At 36.6% G+C, this 17,994-nt stretch overlaps 2 protein-coding genes across 2 annotated transcripts; both read left to right on the top strand.

Annotated features, from left to right (window-relative positions):
• Positions 1–69: 69 nt before the first annotated feature.
• Positions 70–6,399, top strand: LOC111778584 (cyclin-A2-4-like). Its single transcript, XM_023658496.1, has 12 exons — positions 70–182; positions 1,215–1,559; positions 1,793–2,135; positions 2,693–2,817; positions 3,518–3,610; positions 3,801–3,934; positions 4,147–4,222; positions 5,142–5,218; positions 5,320–5,353; positions 5,457–5,606; positions 5,677–5,811; positions 5,902–6,399. The coding sequence occupies exons 2-12, from the start codon at positions 1,266–1,268 to the stop codon at positions 5,953–5,955; spliced, it is 1,515 nt and encodes a 504-aa protein (XP_023514264.1). The 5' UTR covers positions 70–182; positions 1,215–1,265; the 3' UTR covers positions 5,956–6,399.
• Positions 6,400–7,518: 1,119 nt separating this feature from the next.
• Positions 7,519–12,576, top strand: LOC111778583 (katanin p60 ATPase-containing subunit A1-like). The gene is made up of 9 exons (XM_023658495.1): positions 7,519–7,541; positions 7,623–7,744; positions 8,530–9,001; positions 9,548–9,742; positions 10,171–10,415; positions 10,556–10,708; positions 10,852–10,939; positions 11,243–12,189; positions 12,295–12,576. Exons 2-8 carry the CDS (start codon positions 7,623–7,625, stop codon positions 11,522–11,524), a joined length of 1,557 nt encoding a protein of 518 aa, XP_023514263.1. The 5' UTR covers positions 7,519–7,541; the 3' UTR covers positions 11,525–12,189; positions 12,295–12,576.
• Positions 12,577–17,994: the final 5,418 nt, after the last annotated feature.

Genomic DNA, 17,994 nt, shown 5'->3' with positions numbered 1-17,994 from the left:
TTTTTAATTTTTTAATTTTTAATTTTTAATTTTTTTGCCCTTGCAATGGCTATGTGTTTCAAATCTCCGTTTCATCCCGCTCACATTCCCATTCTTACTTTACTCATCCACACTACTACTGTCTTTTTCGATCTTCATCTCGAGCTCCAATGGAGGTCTTGGAGCTTGGAAGATAGATTCAGGTTTTGTTTCTTGTTTGCGTCTTTTTCATTTCGGAGATTGTTTGGTCGTCGCTGTGAATTAGGGCGGATTGGAGTTGCTGTTCTTCAAGATTTTTCGGGATGGGTTTGATTGATGCGTTGGAATGATGGGTTTTCTGGGGGATTTTTAGCTCCGTTTCTTGAGGATTTCTGGAATTTTTGGAGAAACATGTGGAATTTCGGTTTGAATTATTGCTTAAATGATTGTGTAATGAGGAAATGGATAATCTAATAATCTGGACTTAATGCAAGAACGTGAATTACACTTTGAAATTGTTTGTGGAAGCAAGACATTTTGTAGATCCTTTGATTTTGCCGCTGTTTTCTTCTACATTCTTGGAGACCAAGCACCTTGGTTACTCTTATCTCCAATTTTTCTTCACAATTTTCTAATCTTAAGATTTTTCAACGGATTTTCAAAGATTGGTCACTGCATTGTCAATGAGTATGGTGGATGTGTTCCTTGAGGTAGTAAATTTGGAGAAATTTTTCATATTACGTCCTTTCCAGAATTTGTTACCTGTTGGCATTTCAAAAATTACAAGATCATTGAAGCTCATTGGTCTTTTAGATTGGTTAAACTAGCATCTTTTACTTCGAATTTCCTGTTGTTCTGTCAATCTTTATCATTCCTTCAGAAATGACCTTTGTTTATCACTATATGTGGTGAGTCTCATGGCTCTAATCTATTGTCCTGTCATCCAGTGCTGTTCCAATGTGATCTTAATCGGGGCTTCTGAGTAATGCTACATTTCTGATAGTTCTGCCATATGTGAAAAGCGTGCACTATGCACTGTTTTTTTTTCTTTAATCGAACAGTCCTCTTGAAAATTGCACTCTGTAATCTATGGACCCGTTATCTAGTGCTTTTTTGTTAGAATTTTAAACATTCAAGGGTAGTTATACCATGTAAGACCCTTTTGAATTTTGTTTAAACGAAAGTATCTTGAAAGCTTGAAGATAAACAGAAATGGTGTTAATATCACTATTTGAGAGCTATTCATTTTATCTCAGGTTTTACTCTGATGCATTTGGGTGATTTAATCTTCTTTGAGACCTCCAAATATGAGAAAAGAAGAAAATCACATCAGGGTTAATATTGGAGAATTCCCTGGTAGAATTACGCGTGCTCGGGCTGCTGCATTTAGTGCATCAGCACAGCTGCCTCCAAGAGTACCTGCGCAACAAGAGAAGCGGGTTGCACAAGCCAATCGGAAAAGAGCTGCTTCAGAAGAAAAGAGCTGCCATTCTATTGATAAATCATTACGACCATATAAACGGAGGGCCGTGCTTCAGGATGTCAGCAATGTATGCTGTGAACCTTCATACTCGGAATGTTTTGATGCAGCTAAAGTTCAGGTTAACGAGTTTTCTTCTCCATAAGATTTTATTCTGGATATCTGTGAGCCTTACTGTATTGTCTTGGGGCTAATAAAGTTTCTTTGAATTTCTTTCCCATGTATTTCGGGCCAATGTAATGTTTAACAATTGCCTTGTGCATTTGCACGGCCATTCTTATATGAGGTTTTACTTGCTTTGAGGACATAATTATGCAGCTTTGTTGTACTTGGACTTACCATTTTCTTTAACAGGCCAATTGTAGTAAGCCGACTATCAGAAACCGTTTCAAGAAGTCCAAAGGAGCTTCATCAGTTTGTGTGGCTAACTCCAAGGTTCCTCTTGACCGTAGAACTGAAGGAGCCTCATCAGTTGGTGTGGTTTACTCCAAGGTCCCTCTTGACCTTAGAGCAGAAGATGTACAAGAAAATGTCAAATCAAAAGCTAAGTTGAAAGTTGAACATTCAAGTAATTCTGAAGACCATGGGACACATCATCGGGTGGGCGGTGGTATAAAGGAAGAGGTCACAAGTTATCTTCGGGATGATAATTCGAGATCTCTAAGTCCTTTAGAGTCTCAGAATTTTCAAAATAAAGGTAATTGTTTTTAACTTTTTGTTCTCTAAACTTTAACAGACAGATAACTCCCTGAAGAAGCAGGAATACAGCTAATTCAGCTTTCTATTTTATGTGTTAGACTCTTTTCTAGACACATTATCCCCATATCCTTATTTATATATATAACCTAGATTCATTTCACTAGATACAGAGCGCTGTAAGCTGATGAAAGCCGTAATTCTACAACTTATTCGTTAACTACGAAAGGAAAATAATTAGTATGGTTTGCTTAAGGCCATTCTGTTAAACAAAGTTGGTTTTACTCTTCAAAAACCATGATAGTTAACCTGCTTTAGAAGCCATGTTTGGAACACCAATTTGATGATGTCTCTATTGGGAATACAAATACGAAACTTGCTGTTTGAGTTTTTAGGAAACATCTGAAACAACATTTGAATCAATAGTTGACTTTAGAGTTTTCTTCTTTATGATAAGATAAAATAAATCACATTGAAGTTCTTACATTCAAGTATGAATAATGCATCTCCAAACATATAAAACTGCTAACGACATATATGTTGGAAATGGAAAATCAGAGAAAGTGTTGCCTCTGGGGACAAGAAGCAACCTGGACGTTACGGACATCGATTGTAATGACAAAGATGCTCAACTGTGCTCTGTCTACGCCCATGAGATCTACAACAATTTACGTGTTGCTGAGGTATGTGATGTTGATTCTGTGTTTTCTATCTACTTTCTGTTTCTCTCTTTCATATGGCACTTTTGCTCATGGTCGGTGGGAATTTCAGGAAGAACAAAAAGGATCTTGCACTTATTGCATTGACCGTAAGCAATACTTTTTCAGCATAAACGTGATCATATTGACCATAAGAGGCTTTCATAAGTTGGGATTCAAATAAGAAGTGCTAACATCAACAATTTAGTCTTGCATTTTTCTCTATCCGATCGTTTCGGGTTTATGTGTTCTAAGAAAGGTCTTAATTATAAGGATGTTACTTCTTATTCTTGGCAATTTCAACATTATGCGATTTAAAAACAGTACCAAGTAGTCCCCTGATGGGTGCAAGCGATCAAAATGACCCTAAAATTATAAAGCTACATGTGTTGAACTGTTTGAAGATGTTCATGTTTCCTCCCGTGGAATGAAGCATTAAGATTCCCCAATTGCTATTCTTCAACTCAGCTAATTGACCTTGCATTTAGTTTAAGCAGTCTGTTTGCAATGACAAACAAAATATTTTGTTCTGAGTTCTGATTCAATCAACTCATAGCCTTTGTGCTAGGATGATGTGATCATTGTTTTTGTGCGTTCAGGATATGAAAGTTTTTATTACAAAAAAACTGAATGTACTTGGAATGAAGTATTGTTTTCTCAACTGATTGTGTTTTCCTCTCCATAGCTAACCAGAAGGCCACGTCCAGATTTCATGGAAACAGTGCAAACAGATATTACCCAAAGCATGCGGGGTATATTGGTTGATTGGCTTGTAGAGGTTAGTATTGCTTCATTAAGCCTTTTCTTAATCCTCTCTTTCTTTCTTTCATTATATTTCTGTTATCTCCAAGTTCTTCCAAATTTCTTAAATTTTACCGAACGTATACCTCGAAAGATCGAAAGTTCCAATGAGATTTCATCTCGAAGAAGCACAATTAAAATGGTTGATCCAAAATTCTTGATTTCAGGTATCGGAGGAATACAAGTTAGTACCAGACACTCTCTACCTAACTGTATTTTTCGTCGATTGGTTTCTCTCCCAAAATTACATCGAGAGACAAAAGCTTCAACTGTTGGGTATCACTTGCATGTTAATTGCTTCGTAAGTTTCTCAGATCTAGAGCATATTGTCGATGTACTTCATCCAAAAGTTTAAATTGTGTTCTAAGCTGAGTGATAGACTCTTGCTATCTACCACTTTTGATGATGTGATGTGAACTAATTTGAGAACTCAAAGCTCATACCAAAAGATTAGTTTAGCTCTATTAATTTGAATATGAAGGAAGTAACAACGGTGGTCCTTGTGTCCGACAGGAAGTACGAAGAAATTTGTTCCCCACGCGTTGAAGACTTTTGTTTCATCACTGACAGCACCTACACAAAAGAGGAGGTATGACATATTTGCTATACAAGATTGTGGATCGTATATTGGATTAATTGATGTTAATCACTTGCTTGATGAACGGTCAAATGGTTGATTCCAGGAGAAAAGAAAGGGAAATAATGAAAAGAGTGAAATGGGAAGGAAACAATATTATTTTTTAACATGATAAGTAGTACAGGATGTTTACTGCTCTGTGGAAGAGAAACATATCAGATATAAAATGATTTGTTAGCGTGGTCTGCCTTAAAATAGTGAACAAATTCTAGACTCAACTTACCTAGTCCTATGGGCACGTTCCACCAGATCATTATTTTACGTTTGTTGAATTGAACTTAACCGCAGTAGATGGTTAGATATATTGTAATGCCCAAGCCCACCGATAACCGATATTGTCCTCTTTGGGCTTTCACTCAAGGTTTTTAAAATGCGTTTGCTAGGGAGAAGTTTCCCTTTCGGGGCCTAGCGTCCTCACTGGCACTCGTTCCCTTCTCCAATCGATGTGAGACCCTCCAATCCACCCCCCTCATGGCCCAGCGTCCTTGCTGGCACACTGCCTCGTGTCCACCCCCTTTAGGGCTCAGCCTCCTCGCTGACACATTGCCCAGTGTCTGGCTTTGATACCAACTGTAACAGCCCAAGCCCACTGCTAGCAGATATTGTCTTCTTTGGGCTCTCCCTTTCGGGCTTCCTCTCAATATTTTTAAAATGCGTATGCTAGGGAGAGGTTTCCACACCATTATAAAGAATGTTTTGTTCTCCTACTCAACCAATGTGGGATCTCTCAAGAGCTCATCGTTTTCCTCTAGACATCTGATTAGGGCCAGATTTGGACTGTTTAAGAGTTAGGAGTGTGCCTACAATACAATAGTAGGTTTCTCCTTTTGTTCTCTGCTATTTAAAAGCTTCTTTGGTGATTTTTCTTTAGGTTTTGAATATGGAAGGTCAGATATTGAAGCATATGGGCTTTCAACTTTCTGCACCAACTGTAAAATCTTTCCTCAGGTAAGTTTGCTGTGCGAAGCTGCACAAGCATGGCAGTGCATATATGAATTCGTGTTTATATAGGTACGGTGTTCTTATTTACGCATGTTTCTAAATTTCAGGAGATACGTTCGTGCTGCACAAACAACTTTCAAGGTAATAATGAGGTCGTTGTAATGCATTGCTTGATAGTTTAAGAGCTTCCTTTCCTTCTTTAGATAGGCAAAACTTATGTTTCTTGACTTTCATTGATTTTCAGACCCCTAGTCTTGAACTCGAGTGCCTTGCCAACTATCTAGCCGAATTAACACTGGTCGACTATGGTTTCTTGAATTTTCTTCCCTCGGTCATAGCTGCATCAGCTGTATTTCTTTCAAAATGGTCGTTGGATCAGTCGGGTCACCCATGGGTATGCATTTTCCCTTCGCTTAGTCCTAAAATGCTTACTAGACTTGCTAATCTAATTCTCTTTCTGACAGAATTCAACCCTGGAATACTATACCTCATATAAAGCATCAGATCTGAAACCAACTGTTCTTGCTTTACAAGATTTACAGTTGAACACCAATGGTTGTCCTCTCAGTTCGATTCGTGTCAAGTATCGACAAGAAAAGGTAAATGAGTATTAGAATAAGTTTATGAGAAATCAGATGTCGTTACTTGGATACACCGTGTTTTCTCACAAACGGTTGTCTTAATAACAGTTCAAAGCCGTCGCAACTTTGTCGTCTCCGAAATTACTTGATACGCTATTCTGAACCGTGTTAGACGAAGGCCAACCATCCACAATTTGCCAACAGTTACATATATACTTGATATAGAAGTTAGAGATTCTCCCAGGAGTAGATACTTTTTTTGCCATTAACTCTACATGTTTAAGCCGATGTCTAATGTTAATCCTTACCCTTTCCCCATTAACATTCTTTCTCTTAACATTTTTTTGAAGCTTCTGTTTATAGTTCTGTTACTTTGGTCATGTTCCTCCCCGATTGATGTCGTGGCGGGCGGAGATTGGCTGTTGAATGTACATTGAGAGAAGGAAGCTTTGTCTGTAAGACCATGTAGAATTGCCTTGCCACCCAAGATTTCTTTTATGTATTTACTGCTAATCTTGTACTTTGATTCACTTTGCCAAAGTTTGGTGTGTCTGTTTTGAGACAGGAAAATTCTTAATGAATTGTTTCACCAGACTTTGCCACTTATGTCTTGATTCTCTTTATATGCATAGTTTGGTAAGCTTTGGCAGAACTTTGGGCATTGTATTCTGGTGTTGTTTTAATAAACTCAATAACTTTGCTCTGCTTCTGCTACTCAGTTTCTTGAGGCCTTTTAATTCTTGCTATATGAGTGAAAGTTTCAATGTAGGGTTGATCAATGCCAATGAGATAGACAGAGTACCACTACTTTTGATCTCTGTCTGACAAAGAACCAGAGAGAGAAAGTGTCTTTTTGTCCGTTGTTGAGGATGATTGAGAGTGAGTCCTATATTAAGATCATGAGTTTATAAATGAGGAATACTATCTCCATTGGTATGAGGCCTTTTGGGGAAGCCCAAAGAAAAGCCATGAGAGCTTATGCTCAAAGTAGACAATATCATACCATTGTGGAGAGTCGAGATTCCTAACATCTCTGTCGTCCAAGAACTCAGTATGAATAGAAAGTTAGAATATAGAGCCAATAGAAATGGAGTAAAACAGTTCTTCTGAGTTCAAATTACACCACAATTAAGCATAGTAGAGTTAGAGGTTGTTATGTTTGGTTAGACGAGGTGCATGCAAGTTAACCCAGACGCTCGTGGGTTGAATGGTTATCGGGATCTGGTTCAAAGGATCGGTAGAGGAAGGTTGCCATGTTGGTGAAGAAAAATGGACTTATTCTTAAATAGAACTGACATTAGTCGACTTAACGAGATGATGATGATAATGTGACAGCTTAACATAATAACAATATATATTTTAAAATTTTATTTTGAGAGAATTCAAAATAAAAATTTAAATTCAGTGTATTTTAGGAAAATATTAAATTAATCTTTTATAAAAAGTTGGCAAGTGGACTGGCTATGAGTAGATGGGCCGATTGTCGGCCCAACTCTTAACTTCAAATTATAGTGGGCCCATCTGGCCCAACTTTTTAATGGGCGGCCCTACAATCGTAAGGGTTCTAAGCAAAGGTTAATATGGACCTTTTGTTGGCATAAGAAGCCCAAGGGTATTTCGGTAGTTTTATCTTCTTCTCCGATTTCTCATTCCTTGGACTCTGAAAGCTTATACATCTCTGTCACCGTTCGCTTCATCGACTTGTTAGATAGAGAAAGAAGAGAGAGAGAGAGAGAGAGAGAGAGAGAGGAACTCTGAAGCTCTCTTTCTTCTTCATTTGCATGACTTGAAGATTTTGTTTAGGAGTTGCCAGTTAGAGAGAGAGAGAGATGGGGAGCAATACACTGGTGGGATTTCAGGACCATCTGAAATTAGCGAGGGAATATGCTCTTGAAGGGCTGTATGATACTTCGGTAATCTTCTTTGATGGCGTTATTGCTCAGATCAACAAGTAATCTCTCTTTCCTTCTCTGGCTTTAACCAATTTCCTCTCTAGAACTTCAAATTTCTCGTTATCTGATTTTCCATCTTTTCTGATATTTCAATCTGTTTACCGCTTTGAATTCGATTCATCTTGCCTTCTTCATACTGTTTCAATCTCTCCTTTTATCTTTTATAGTCAGATTGTTGTGATTTTTACTTTTTTGGGTCTGCTACGAGTAATTTGAAAGAAATGTGTGGTAAAATAAAAGAAAAATATTCATTGTTTTGTTATTGTGCGGATGTACTGAATAATGTAGAGGTGGCTATTGAGTCTTTTTTTTCTTTAGCATTGGAATGCCGAACGTATTTCAACCTTCAAGTTTGAAGAAGATATGGTATTGTTTCTTCCTATTTTAGGTAATCGAAAATCCGTAAACAATGGTCCACAATTCCCTGCGTTGGCTTGTTCTAAATTAATTTAAATTTATTGTTGAGATTGGAGAGCGGCGGAATGAGATACGATGAATCATGATGTCTTGGTAAGAGCATAACTTGTGGAAGTGGATCATATTTTGGTTTGTTGGTTAGTGATCATACAATGCCCTGTACACTGCCACCAATTTAGTTTCTAGTTTCCGTGAAGGATGCATAAGCAAAAGGGATAAAACAAAAGTGTTGATTGATACTGCTCCTGCGCTGGGGAGATAAAATTCTGCAGAATCTCTCGTTTTTTTTAATTTTTTTTTTAATGTTTTTAGGTATGGTTTTCTTCGGTATGGTTCTCACTGAAGTTTACTGATTTATCAATTTTAGGCATCTTAGTTCAGTAGATGACCCTTTAATGCGTGCAAAATGGATGAATGTGAAAAAATCCCTTACTGAGGAAATAGAAGTTGTGAAGCAGTTAGATACAGAGAGAAAAGCTTTTAAGGAAATACCCATGGGTCGACGTGCAGCTTCTCCTCCAATTCATGCTAAATCATCATTTGTTTTTCAACCGTTAGATGAGTATCCAACTTCTTCAGCTCCTTCCATGGATGATCCTGATGTCTGGAGGCCGCCAAGTAGGGACTCTGCAAGTAGAAGGCCTGCAAGGGCTGGTCAAGTTGGTATGAGGAAGTCACCACAGGATGGGGCTTGGGCTCGTGGTTCCACCAGACCAAATACTACCACTCGTGGTGCAAAGGCTGGTGGTCCAAGTCGTGTTAACTCTGGTGCCCGTGCGGCAACTACTGGAAAGAAAGGCTCTAGTACTACTGGTAAATCTAGCAAGACGGATTCTGCAGTAAGTTCTGTGAGCCCAAATTTAATTCTCTGTTCCTTTTTCCTCCATTAAAAACTTGGAACATCTGCATGTGTGGATCTCTTCTTTTGTTGCATGAGACATATGATCCAGCCTTCTTTTGAGTTCATTGCTCGCATGTTCCAATTCGTATGGGTCTTTGCTTAGGGGCATTTGGTGGTGAGCTATGCATTTGAAATTCCGTACCTTTGTGATGTTTTACCCTCCTCTTGTACGTAAAAGTTATGGAGTTAAGCCATTTATGGTGTTTTAATTCTTGTACGATTTGCTTTCTCACATTCATTAGATTTTGGGCTAGTTTGGGCGTTGTTTTAAAATAGTTTTTTTTTTCAGAATAATATTTCAGAGGAAACATAGACTGTTTTAAGAATAGGTTGCTGTTGAAGCCCTTAATATCATTTTTTTCTTCATTCATTATTTCCCACCACCGTTAGTTCAATTAATTTCATGAATTATTGATTTATTATGAATACTATCTTAAGTTTGTACAGTATATTGTGCATATAAACTAATGAATGATATTGTTAGAATGGTGACGATGAGGGAAATTCTAAGAAGGGACAGTATGAGGGACCTGATCCTGATCTAGCTGCTATGCTCGAAAGAGATGTGTTGGAAACTAGTCCAGGAGTGAGATGGGATGATGTTGCTGGCCTGAGTGAAGCAAAAAGACTTCTGGAGGAAGCTGTTGTTCTTCCCCTGTGGATGCCAGAATATTTTCAGGTATTCTTGAATTAGTTCACTAGAATTACCTTTGGGGCCACCTGATAAGTTTGTAAACTAATAATACCAAACCAATCATCACTCTGTGCTGATATATTCGTCCCATGATGATTGATATGCTTGGTTATATCTGTACCCGAAGCTGATGTGTGCTTTCACCTTCAACGATTTAAATCAACAATCAATCTAGGGGTCTATTCAACCTGACCTTTAGGAGGGCCTATCTTGTTACTGCCAAATGATTGATAGAAAGATTGAAATTTTACAGAATTCAAACCTAAAGTTTCTTCTAGCTTTAGATTTTAGTCTGCCGAGTGCATTTGGTTGAGTTGATGTATTTGTATTCTGTTGTCCCCTGCTGGCCATAGTGTGCTTATTACCTGTGTCCATGTGTGACACATACTAATCTTGCTGTTTTTTCCTTGAAGGGAATAAGGAGACCATGGAAAGGAGTCCTAATGTTTGGCCCTCCTGGGACTGGGAAGACATTGCTTGCGAAAGCTGTGGCAACTGAGTGTGGCACAACCTTTTTTAATGTTTCTTCTGCCACCTTGGCTTCAAAATGGCGTGGGGAGAGTGAGCGCATGGTCCGGTGCCTGTTTGAACTTGCAAGATCTCATGCACCAAGTACTATCTTCATTGATGAAATTGACTCCCTATGTAATGCTCGTGGGTAAGATTCTTCACTTGATTAGAGTTGGAGATGATTTTTGGTGTCTTTTCTATTGGAGATTTTTGCTTTAGTTTTACTCCTGTCTCCCTCCGGCCTAATTTTTGTGAAGAAAAATAAATGCATCTATGTGTTTTCTTTAGGGCTTCTGGTGAGCACGAATCATCCAGAAGAGTGAAGTCAGAACTTTTAGTTCAGGTAGATGGTGTAAACAATAGTTCCTCCAGTGAAGACCGTAAGATAGTGATGGTTTTGGCTGCAACAAACTTCCCGTGGGACATTGATGAGGCACTTAGGTTGGTCCTTTTAATATGTCTTCTTATACTAAATTTTTTGAAGTAATTTTTATTCTCTATGTGGTAGATGTACTGGTGTTGAAGTTACTCTTATCTGGGGATTACCGGGTAATTTCTTCTTTTAATTGCTACTACTATTTCAGGAGGAGGCTTGAAAAGCGTATTTATATTCCTCTTCCTAATTTTGAGAGCAGAAAGGAGCTTATCAGGATAAATCTAAAAACTGTTGAGGTAAACCAAGTGCTATTCGTTAAGTATCAGAACACTGTTGGACTGATTGTACTTATATAAGTATGCATGCAAATCCATTTCTCCTTTGAAATTCTGAGATGCTTAGTTCTAGAACGAATTGTCTCAATTTGGTTTGTTTTGTTTGTTCTCACNTTTAATTACTTCTTTTGGATCATTTATCATTGTTTGGGAAGAAATCTTTATTTCGTAGTCAATGAGAAAAATATTTATCTCATAAGTTTAAATGGTTGCTGATTTGAATAAACTTACTTGATGCAAATGTATTATGGTTATCCATACCAGGTGGCTCCTGATGTGGATATCGATGATGTTGCTCGCCGGACAGAAGGATATAGTGGGGATGATCTAACAAATGTCTGCAGAGATGCTTCCTTGAATGGAATGAGACGTAAAATTGCTGGAAAAACTCGCGATGAGATTAAGAATATGGCCAAGGATGATATTTCAAAGGACCCTGTTGCCATGTGCGACTTTGAAGAAGCATTGAAGAAGGTACAGCGAAGTGTTTCTGCTGCTGACATCGAACGGCATGAGAAGTGGTATTCAGAATTTGGGTCTGCATAAATTTCACGCTATGATGAAGATAGTAATGGATTCACCACTTTCCATTCTGCAGAGTGATTTGTTTTTTTAAATTTTGTTTTCTGATAATCATTGTGTTGTCTCGGTGTGACTAATAGTAATCCAACTGCAGCCTTCTATACACTTGTAATCCCTTGCTTCCCTTAACCACTGTTTCTGTGCAGCTTTATCATTTACGAAGAAGTTTTAAGTTTTCATTGACATTCAACAATGAATTGTATTATTTTAGATCTGTTAATGTTGCCATCAATTCACGCCATGAAATTAGTTTTGAAGGATTATCTTGAACTAGCATTGATTTATATAATACTTGTGTTTGCTGGTTTATGTATTTTTTTTTTCCATACAATTTTAAATGTGGGTTTTCTCTATGTATCTAACTGGAGGTTGAGCATTATTGGTGACACCACCAATCCTGGTCTCTAATAGAAAAACCCGCTGCCAAAGATGTGTGTGGGTGGGTGGTTGGGGTGGAGGGTGTTCATTCAGTTTTAAATAGTGGAATAGCTCTTCACAGTCTTTAGCAACAGAAACAATGGAGGAAGGGTTCAATCTCTGCATCCTCATCTCCATTTCTTTTCAATTCCTTCTTCCAACCAGTGGAATTCTGAACAAGTCAAATGAGCTGGTTTCATACTCAGCACGAGGTATGGATGTAAAGTTCTGCTTTTAGCATTTGGTTTTGTTGTTCATTTCTTTGGGTTGGTTAGGTAGGTTTAATTCTATTTTAAATATTCTGATTTTATTTGCAGGTACCGCTGTGTGCTCAGTCATAAATTGTGGGCAAGGAACTTGCAAGGCATCTAATGCTTCATTTCTTGGTTTCGATATGCGTGCAGTTCTGGTTGGAGGAAACTCCAAATTGGTCTCTTCACCTTCCCATTCCCTTATTGTATTCTTCCCAACTGTAAGAATCTCTCTCTCTCTGTCCCTATCTATCTAGACACGCAAACATCTGCAAACCCACATGCATTCTACAGATTGTATCTTACAATAACAGATGCATAATTAGGTAGTTAATATGCCTTCTTATTTGATGCTTTTGATTTATCTTCATCTAGTTTAATTCTACTAATCAAAATTGCATAAAACAGAACTGTGCCTAGAATTTAGAAGTAAAAGATATGGAATTGGTCAATGGATTAAATCAACCGTCGGATTGATTTGTTGTATTTGGATATGAAAAATTGCAATGAAGTTTTGTAAACTCGTTAAACCAACTTGAACTTTATTGGCTTTTACCTTTTACAAAGATATCTGCATCATTGAGAAAATAGGACACATGCCATACATCTATACTTAAGAAAGAATCACATTTTGTTTTAAAGAAATCAAGCTCATTTATTTCTGAATTACTTAATAGCATAGTGTACGATTATTCCTCGTCCATATATTTAGTTCATGAGCGTATGAGCGTGAAGAATCCTTTGTCAGGAATGTACAAACTGTCTTTTCTGATCATGGGCGTTGTCCAGTTTCTCTGTATTAAAACAGAATATGAACAACACAACAAAGATTGTGAATAATAAGATGAGCTGTAAAATAGAACAAATTATGGCAACATTACTTCTCTGCTGCGTGTACTTCTAATTGTACAGCTTTCAGACAAGTAGGTGGGTGAGAGGGGGGAAAAAAAGCGCCTTTATTGGAAATAGATAACTTAACATAGATGAACTGTTACCGAACTTTCAGGCACCGCCGAATTCTAAAGTGGCGGCGGATCTCCACTTCAACCACCACTGCCACCAACAACGGTGGTTCCTTTCCTTCATATACCTTTGGGTTTCTCGAACTGTATGCCGCATTCTAAATCACATGCAGAATTTTACTCTCTTGTTTATATTAAACTCTGTAAACCAATAAGATTTCCAGTTATGTTCTCTTGATCTCAGTAATATTGTCTTTGAAAGTGAAGAAAGAGCTTTCATTTTAAAGTTTCAGGTTGCGGGGTTGTTTGGTGTGGTAATGGAACCTGCGTGCCCGATTGAGCAGCTTTGTTCCTACACACTTGCCACTGCGGCGAAGGTTTCGGGAATCTATTGACCTGACATTCTTACCATGCTTTAAACACAGTAAGTACGAGAAATTTTTTAGGGTCATTACTATTATTCCAATTTTGGTTAATGGTAATTGGTATTGAGCCTCACCCAATTCAAGGTTTCATTATCATAATAAGAGTCCGTTTTTCGAGAGGGTCTAACCGTACCTAAACTAGTCTTGTTATGCATGAATGTTTTGAATTTCTTTTATAACATATGATTAATATATATTAGACATTTTTTTATGTTTATTAGACATTGTTTAAAGTTTATGAAACAATTAAATGCAAATGTGTGTGTGTTTAAGCATGAATAAGTATCATTCCATATGCTCATTCACTTTTACTAGATATACTTGTTCTATCACTGAAGACAATAATTGTACAAAGAATTTTGATCTTAATACTAAGACATAACATTATGATTTAGGATCGGCCCACAAACTGAAATGCTCATGGAATTTCCCTTCCTTTGCCATGCAAGTAATTGCTGTGACCAACCTAACATGGCTCTGAAGGATGCTTACAATCATGGACATGACACCAATATTTTCGGTACATTTCCAATAGTTTCAGCGTGTGGTAGACATTTCATATTAGGTTATTTCCCTAATTAAATGTAACTATTAACTTGTTATACTATATATATGTACAAGAGCCAGATTTGAGCATTATATAGTACAAGAACCAGATTTGAGCATTTACAAATATCTAATATCTTTTTAAAGTGACTCATTGATATCTCAATAATATTTGCCCCTAATCTTTTCAAAATTTTAATTTCATCCCTTACAAACAAGCTAGCGAACAAGACTATTTGATCATTTTGATGGTCGAGCTGGTTGAAGAACATATCATTGTGAATTGTCCAACTGCTCTCCCTTCTTAGCTTTGTCTCATAGTCGAGATCATAATCATTCAATTCCGCCCCTACTCTTCTAAAAAAAGGCAGGCTAGTTCCTACTCCTTTCTTCTCCTTTATCATTGTTGGTCCTTTTGACATCACATTCTTGGTTGTCTTCGGTCTGGTAGGAAAGAAATCTGTAGCCAGTGACTAGTTTCGCTATGAAGCTACGTGTTCTGTTTCGATTTTACATTATATACATCTTATTAATGATTTGATATAGATTTGAACTCTCATTGCAGCGGTACCAAAAGACCCTTGGACTCAGCATTGGGCTGAAAAGAAGGCTATCTTCTTGTGGCCTACACAGATTGGCTCACAAGGTTAAGCTCAGCCCATTTACAAAGGGACTTGGGTAAAAGAGAGGAGGAAGAAGAAGAAGAAGAAGAAGAAGAAGAGCCATACATTAGTTAAGTGGATAGAGAGTTGGAAGAATTTCTGAAATTTGATTCATGTCATTTAGTGTCATGTCATGTTGGTTCTCATTTCTCTCAATCTTTTTGGTGATAATATTATCAAGAAAGAAGACAAATGCATGTGCCCAAAGAAGATCTACATCCTCGTGGAAGGTGATGTTTAGAGCCAAAGCCAAAGACAAAGCCAAAGCCAAAGCCAAATCCAAAGCCAAAGACAAAACTAAACGTTAGCTTTTTTTCTCCTATTTAACGTTTTGTTTCTTTTTCCCATTGTCTTATTTACAAAAACCAAAACTATACAACTTGCTTTTGTGATCTTGGGTCTGGATTCCATGGCCTCAACTCCATTGCATGTGCCTCTCATAACCAAACTACAACTTTTCTCTCTCCCCAAACTCCACCGTTACTCGTCTCCAAACTTTCTAAATTTGTGTCTATTTGATCTTTAAACTTCAACCGGTGTCTGATGATAAATCATCTAATTTATATGATGCTTTTTTTTAAAGACTTACCTTTTAAACACAAAATTGAAGTGGTTATTTTTTGTGTAGCATGAAGCAGCTCTCTATGTATTATGATTGTTGATCGTAGTGGTTACCGAGAAAAGCTTAGTATATGGGTATGGGTGCTCATAAATGGACACACCATCAGAGGAATAATCAGACAAGTTGAGGGTCGCACAATTCTATATTTAATTCTTCATACTTTACCTCTCTCTCTCTCTCTTGGTCTTCTCGAGGAAACAAAAAAAGGGTTTAGATCTATATGAAAAGTTTCATTCATTTTGATTCCATGCCATGAAATAACAACAAAAACCTTCTTGTACAAGAATAAATCAACCTCACACTTCTTTGTCTCTATAAAAATCTCTTATTTTCATACCATTTCGTTATTGGGGTTTTCAAAACTTTTTGTTATTTGTTTATGAAGATTTCTAAGTTTTGAATTTTGAATTTGGATTCTAATGGACGTTAATCTAAATCTTTTGAGTAGGAATCCATTATTTGAAAGATTTTGACTTTGATAGGTCTCGACATCTTTTTGTCGTGATAATTTACGTGCACTTATTAGAATTTTTAGTGATATATATATTTTTAAACGAGTTAATATTACTTTTTGAATAATCTATTAGAACTATTTTCAAATTTATTTTTAAAGAATAAGATAAAAACTAAATTCAAATTGAATGGTAAACATGTTAGTTTTAAAAACATAGAGATTACATAGAAAATTGTATTTTATTATAATTTTTAAATCCTTAATCATTACTCTATTATTGGGTAGAATCTTGGTGACCTATGTTTGGTCATGTTTACCTCGATTCTTTAATTGACAATTTCGATAATGTCATTTATATAATGTTTTTTTAATTTGATAACATATTAATTATATAATCCTTTTGTCTTTTTTAAGTATTGAAAAAGTAAGATTATTAGGGAATTATTTTTGGACCTATTTGTTTGGACTTATTTATTTGTTCGGGAGTTTTTTTAAGTATTTGATTGGAACTTATTTGTTCTTTTAAGCCTCTCCTATTCTTAAGATCTTTGGTTCAGATGTGTACTCGATTCATTCATGTACTATTTTTTTTTTACTCGAACGTGACAATAGTATATACGAAACAGAATAATAAATAAATATAAGTGGCAGCTAGGTTTGCATCCATTAAAAAATGAGTGAATGATATTGTTGGAAAATAGGAATAATACAAAATGGTTAGCTTTATCTTGTAAAAGGACAGGACACATGCCAATCCACCTTGTCTTTCTCTTCTCCAAACTCTTTAAATCTCATATACTAAGCTTTCAACTTCCTCTTTGTTTTTACCTTTGTCTACTTCCCCTTCTTTCCAAAACTCTTTCTTCACATTATCCCCCTTCATATATTTATAAAATCTATAACCTACAACAAATTATCTAACCCTTTCGTTACCTGATATTTAAATCACGTTCCTTTCTCGATACGAAACAACGAATTGACTAAAGATCAAAATTTATCTTAATTTTATGATTGGAACACGTTTATGAACCTTGAGTTTATTCATGGTAAATTTTCACATTCTTTTCTTTCTGACCGATACCTTAGCTCACTACAAACACGGGTTAGATCGGGTCGGGTGGGTTTTGGTAGGATGAATTTGGAGGATGTGTGATAATGGAGATGAGGATTTTGTTTGTGTGGTATATATCTTGTAAGTGTGTGTGGTAAGAAAAAAGACAATAAGGCAACTAAGCCACCTTCTTCATGCAAAGGACCCGTAATAAGCTAAGGATATAATGAGTTGGCTCCATTATCCTTAAACAAACAGACAAATAAGGGAACTAAGCCACCTTCCAAATCAACTAGACCCCATCAAATCAAAACGACACCGTTTATTCTTCCTCCGTTCTCGGTGAAGTTGCCCTGTAGAGATGTCTATAGAATGTGGTGGGGACGGGAAAGCCTTCTCTGTCCTCATCCCTGTTACCTATTTCGTTCCCCATCTTTAATAGGTGTTGAAAATATATTTATATTAAACGGCGGGGATGAAGCAAGATCGGGAATTGAGTGGGGTAGGGACGAGGAATATAATATTGTCCCCGACCCCATTTATTTATCTGGGAAAAAATGTTCCCTACTCGCTCCCCTATTCTCCGTCTAAAGAGGGAATCTCCTTGTTTGGGGCGAGTCTCTATAGGTAAAATGAACCTCTATAGTTAGAGTTATACTAGAAACAAAACAATAAAAGGAGTGATAGCTAGTTTTTCTGCTTCTTCTTTTTCGAGGTCAAAAATTCTTTAATCAATTGAGCTATACTCGAATTGATATATAATTTAAATTATAAAATTTAAGTCTGATTTGATAACAATTTTGTGAATGAAAATGATTCGAAAAGGATTTATGATCCAACAAAAAAGAAACTTTAATGATTATATATGATTGAACATTTATTATCTCAATTTTTAGGTGTTTTTTTTTTAATTTTTAAATTCTTTAGATTCTCTCTCTTCCATAATGTGAGGATATACATGCCGTAGATTCTGACTGAATTCAATGAATGAATGAAAAAAAAAAAAAAAACAATCTATGAGAAAATCTAAGTAGTTGTAACCGT

Source organism: Cucurbita pepo, chromosome LG17 (genome assembly GCF_002806865.2).
Source record: "Cucurbita pepo subsp. pepo cultivar mu-cu-16 chromosome LG17, ASM280686v2, whole genome shotgun sequence".
In the NCBI taxonomy this organism is placed as follows: Eukaryota; Viridiplantae; Streptophyta; class Magnoliopsida; order Cucurbitales; family Cucurbitaceae; genus Cucurbita; species Cucurbita pepo.
The sequence above is the reverse complement of the archived record's forward strand: the minus strand, read 5'-3'. Positions and strand labels throughout refer to the sequence as shown.